This window comes from Salmo salar, chromosome ssa06 (genome assembly GCF_905237065.1).
Source record: "Salmo salar chromosome ssa06, Ssal_v3.1, whole genome shotgun sequence".
In the NCBI taxonomy this organism is placed as follows: domain Eukaryota; kingdom Metazoa; phylum Chordata; class Actinopteri; order Salmoniformes; family Salmonidae; genus Salmo; species Salmo salar.
Window position 1 is genome coordinate 827,501 of NC_059447.1, and position 5,000 is coordinate 832,500.

The following is a 5,000-nucleotide window of genomic DNA, read 5'->3' on the forward strand; positions in this document are numbered from 1 at the left end:
TCTCCTCTCCTCTCCTAGCTGCAGTCAGCCTGTATTCTACACACCACATCGACACACACAATGCAGAGACAGAGTACGAGAGGTCAAGAGGACGAGAGGTCGAGAGGTCAAGACGAGAGGTCAAGAGGTCGAGAGGTCAAGAGGACGAGAGTTGATAGAGTATTAACGATTAATGTTTTTTCTTTAATAGGAAATGAATGTCCAATGGTTCAGAGACAGGGGAAGAATATGTCTTCTGAAATAGGATACATGTTATTTGGCCATTGGCTAGTTTTATTGCAAGGAATTCTAATTGGTCAATCACAGGCTAGGGCTGGGTTATAAAACAATATCCTGTCCTGTGGAGAGAATCACTCAGGAGAGAATCACTGAGGAGAGAATCACTGAGGAGAGAATCACTGAGGAGAGAATCACTGGAGAGAATCACTGGAGAGAATCACTGAGGAGAGAATCACTGGAGAGAATCACTCAGGAGAGAATCACTGGAGAGAATCACTCAGGAGAGAATCACTGGAGAGAATCACGGGAGAGAATCACTGGAAAGAATCACTCAGGAGAGAATCACTGGAGAGAATCACTGGAGAGAATCACAGAGGAGAGAATCAGTGAGGAGAGAATCAGTGAGGAGAGAATCAGTGAGGAGAGAATCAGTGACGAGAGAATCACAGAGGAGAGAATCAGTGAGGAGAGAATCAGTGAGGAGAGAATCAGTGAGGAGAGAATCAGTGAGGAGAGAATCACTGAGGAGAGAATCAGTGACTAGAGAGAATCACAGAGGAGAGAATCAGTGAGGAGAGAATCAGTGAGGAGAGAATCAGTGAGGAGAGAATCACTGAGGAGAGAATCAGTGAGGAGAGAATCAGTGAGGAGAGAATCAGTGAGGAGAGAATCAGTGAGGAGAGAATCAGTGAGGACAAGGGAGAATGACCATCTACATCCCTGTATGATTTGTCCTACTTGAATAAACCTATTTTCCTCCCCCTGATTTGCTTTGGGGGTCTGTGTTAATAAAGAATAACATAAATTGCGAACACTAAAATAAATTCTCTGGTTTTACAGAAAATCTGGTTGTAAGATTCCGGACACACACACACACACACACACACACACACACACACACACACACACACACACACACACACACACACACACACACACACACACACACACACACACACACACACACACACACACACACACACAAATTAAGGCAGTAGAAGCACAAACATTCCATAGAACAATCCCCCCAAAAAAAACATCAGATAATTTTTTTCAATTTTATTGAATATATATATTTTTTTCTGTAAAATACTGTGGCACATGTAAAGCAGTTGTATTGCATACTATTCTAGAGATATATTATACAAAAAGCACACACACTGGACCAACTCTCTGTTTAACTGCTAATAAATAGTACATTATTATACAGGTTGTTTAATAAATCCTAGTAAACAGATCATGCAGGAAGGTACTACTTCAGTCAGTCCAGAGAGACACAGAGATCATCAGCAGCATCACAGAAATACAACCGTAGAAATAGAATCTATAGAACAGACCTCCCCAATCCAGTCAATAATGGGTGGACTGGCAGCCATTACGGGTGTGTAAATCATGGAGCCTTACCAGTCAAATGGTTTAGAGGCTCTAGGTCCTGTTTTAGAGATTCTCTCTCTCTCTCTCTCTCTCTCTCTCTCTCTCTCTCTCTCTCTCTCTCTCTCTCTCTCTCTCTCTCTCTCTCTCTCTATATATATATATATATATATATATATATATATGCTGGTTTACAATACTGACCACATGGTTTCACAGGACATACTGTATATTAACATTTGACACTGACGTATATTTCTATAGCTAGGTATATAGATATTGGTTGTTGTTAAAGACATTTAACGCTATCGATACAAAAAAAGGAATACATCGAAGCCCTGCTCTATTTCTACACAGCACGTTTTGGCAGAAACACAAGGATATATGCCCTATACTACTGCCCATGAATAAACCTCCTGTCCTCTATACACTGCCCATGAATAAACCTCCTGTCCTCTATAACTGCCCATTAATAAACCTCCTGTCCTCTATAACTGCCCATTAATAAACCTCCTGTCCTCTATAACTGCCCATTAATAAACCTCCTGTCCTCTATACTACTGCCCATTAATAAACCTCCTGTCCTCTATACACTGCCCATTAATAAACCTCCTGTCCGCTATAACTGCCCATTATTAAACCTCCTGTCCTCTAACCTCCTGTCCTCTATAACTGCCCATTATTAAACCTCCTGTCCTCTATAACTGCCCATTAATAAACCTCCTGTCCTCTATAACTGCCCATTAATAAACCTCCTGTCCTCTATACTACTGCCCATTAATAAACCTCCTGTCCTCTATAACTGCCCATTAATAAACCTCCTGTCCTCTATAACTGCCCATTATTAAACCTCCTGTCCTCTATAACTGCCCATTATTAAACCTCCTGTCCTCTATACTACTGCCCATTAATAAACCTCCTGTCCTCTATAACTGCCCATTAATAAACCTCCTGTCCTCTATACTACTGCCCATTAATAAACCTCCTGTCCCTCTATACACTGCCCGTTATTAAACCTCCTGTCCTCTATAACCTCCTGTCCTCTATAACTGCCCGTTAATAAACCCCCTGTCCTATACTACTGCCCATTAATAAACCTCCTGTCCTCTATAACTGCCCATTAATAAACCTCCTGTCCTCTATAACTGCCCATTAATAAACCTCCTGTCCTCTATAACTGCCCATTATTAAACCTCCTGTCCTCTATACACTGCCCATTAATAAACCTCCTGTCCTCTATACTACTGCCCATTAATAAACCTCCTGTCCTCTATACACTGCCCATTAATAAACCTCCTGTCCTCTATAACTGCCCATTAATAAACCTCCTGTCCTCTATAACTGCCCATTATTAAACCTCCTGTCCTCTATAACTGCCCATTAATAAACCTCCTGTCCTCTATAACTGCCCATTAAACCTCCTGTCCTCTATAACTGCCCATTAATAAACTCCTGTCCTCTATACACTGCCCATTATTAAACCTCCTGTCCTCTATAACTGCCCATTAATAAACCTCCTGTCCTCTATAACTGCCCATTAATAAACCTCCTGTCCTCTTTAACTGCCCATTAATAAACTCCTGTCCTCTATAACTGCCCATTAATAAACTTCCTGTCCTCTATAACTGCCCATTAATAAACCTCCTGTCCTCTATAACTGCCCATTATTAAACCTCCTGTCCTCTATAACTGCCCATTAATAAACCTCCTGTCCTCTATAACTGCCCATTAATAAACCTCCTGTCCTCTATAACTGCCCGTTAATAAACCTCCTGTCCTCTATAACTGCCCGTTAATAAACCTCCTGTCCTCTATAACTGCCCATTAATAAACCTTCTCCATGTGTTTTTCTTAAGGTTGCAAAATTCCGGGTAACTTCCCCCAAAAATTCCCTGGTTTTCCAGAAATCCTGGATACTTCTAACCCTGGAATTACGGCGGGAATTAGCTGGACATTCGGGAATCCTCCAACCAGGGAATTAAGGAAAAGTTTCCCGGAAAATGTTTCAACCCTAGTTAGTAGTCAGTCTGGCTAGCTCTGTAAAAACCCCAACTCTGGCTCTCCAGCTTCAGGGAAAACAGACCAAAGCCCCCCCTCGAAACGCTAAAGCTGATTCAGAAGGGTTGGGGGTTAAATGCGGAAGACTTATTTCAGTTGAATGCATCATTCAGTTGTACAACTGACTAGGTATCCCTCCTTTCCCATTATTATCTCCATGACAACTGACTAGGTATCCCTCCTTTCCCATTATTATCTCCATGACAACTGACTAGGTATCCCCCTTTTCCCATTATTATCTCCATGACAACTGACTTGGTATCCCTCCTTTCCCATTATTATCTCCATGACAACTGACTTGGTATCCTCCTTTCCCATTATTATCTCCATGACAACTGACTAGGTATCCTCCTTTCCCATTATTATCTCCATGACAACTGACTTGGTATCCTCCTTTCACCATTATTATCTCCATGACAACTGACTAGGTATCCTCCTGTCCCTCCATGTGAAAGTCTAACCTCATAGCCGAGGTTCCATAATACCGTATCTCCATGACAACTGACGAGGTATCCTCCGTTCCCATTATTATCTCCATGACAACTGACCAGGTATCCTCCTGTCCCTCCATGTGAAAGTCTAACCTCACAGCCGAGGTTCCATACTCTATCTCCATGACAACCATAACAACTGACTAGGTATCTCCATGACAACCCTGCTACAACCAGGACGATATATATATATATATATATATGTATGCGGCACCGGCCAAATTACAAATCATCCGTAACTACGGGTAACCACGGCGGTGTTGTTAACAGACGCAACTGTAACCAGAGGCAACCGACCCCGTCACGACTAACCTACAGCCGACGGCATTTGGGGTTGCCACGGTAACAGCCGATCAAGGTGAATGATCGCGCCGGATGGAAGCTCCTCTGTCAGATGTCTGAACGAGGACACACACACACACACACACATGGTTCCCTCTTGGTCTGTACCGAGCCACGGCTGTACTCTGCCGTATATCAAAAGCATATCTGCAGGGCCGTTTCTAGTTTTTTTTTGGGGGGGGCCCAGGACAGATTTGTTTGGTGGGGCCCCCTCCCACGACAAAAAACATTTAAGTGGAAACCGCTTCTTGGTTGATGAGAGAAACATGTGCAGCTTTATAGTTTTAATATCCTGAAATTCTACACATTTTGCCACTAACATGTTGATGATATCTGAGTGAGTGGCCCCTGGTGGACCCGAGAGGTCACAGCCCCTGGGCATGTGATAGCTGAGTGAGGGCCCCTGGGCATGTGATAGCTGAGTGAGGGGCCCCTGGGCATGTGATATCTGAGTGAGGGGCCCCTGGGGGTCCCTATAGGTCAGGGCCCCTGGGCATGTGATATCTGAGTGAGGGGCCC

At 43.3% G+C, this 5,000-nt stretch overlaps 1 protein-coding gene across 1 annotated transcript in view; it reads right to left on the minus strand.

Annotated features, from left to right (window-relative positions):
• Window positions 1–4,368: 4,368 nt before the first annotated feature.
• The window catches only part of LOC123743525 (acidic proline-rich protein PRP25-like), a 984-nt gene continuing 352 nt past the window's right edge, over window positions 4,369–5,000 (minus strand). Inside the window, exons 1-2 of the mRNA XM_045721264.1 lie at window positions 4,802–5,000; window positions 4,369–4,378 (exon numbers count right to left, since the gene is read on the minus strand). The exon at window positions 4,802–5,000 is cut by the window's right edge and continues 352 nt beyond it. Of these exons, the coding sequence (XP_045577220.1) occupies window positions 4,369–4,378; window positions 4,802–5,000 (209 nt within the window). The remainder of the gene's footprint in view (window positions 4,379–4,801) is intronic.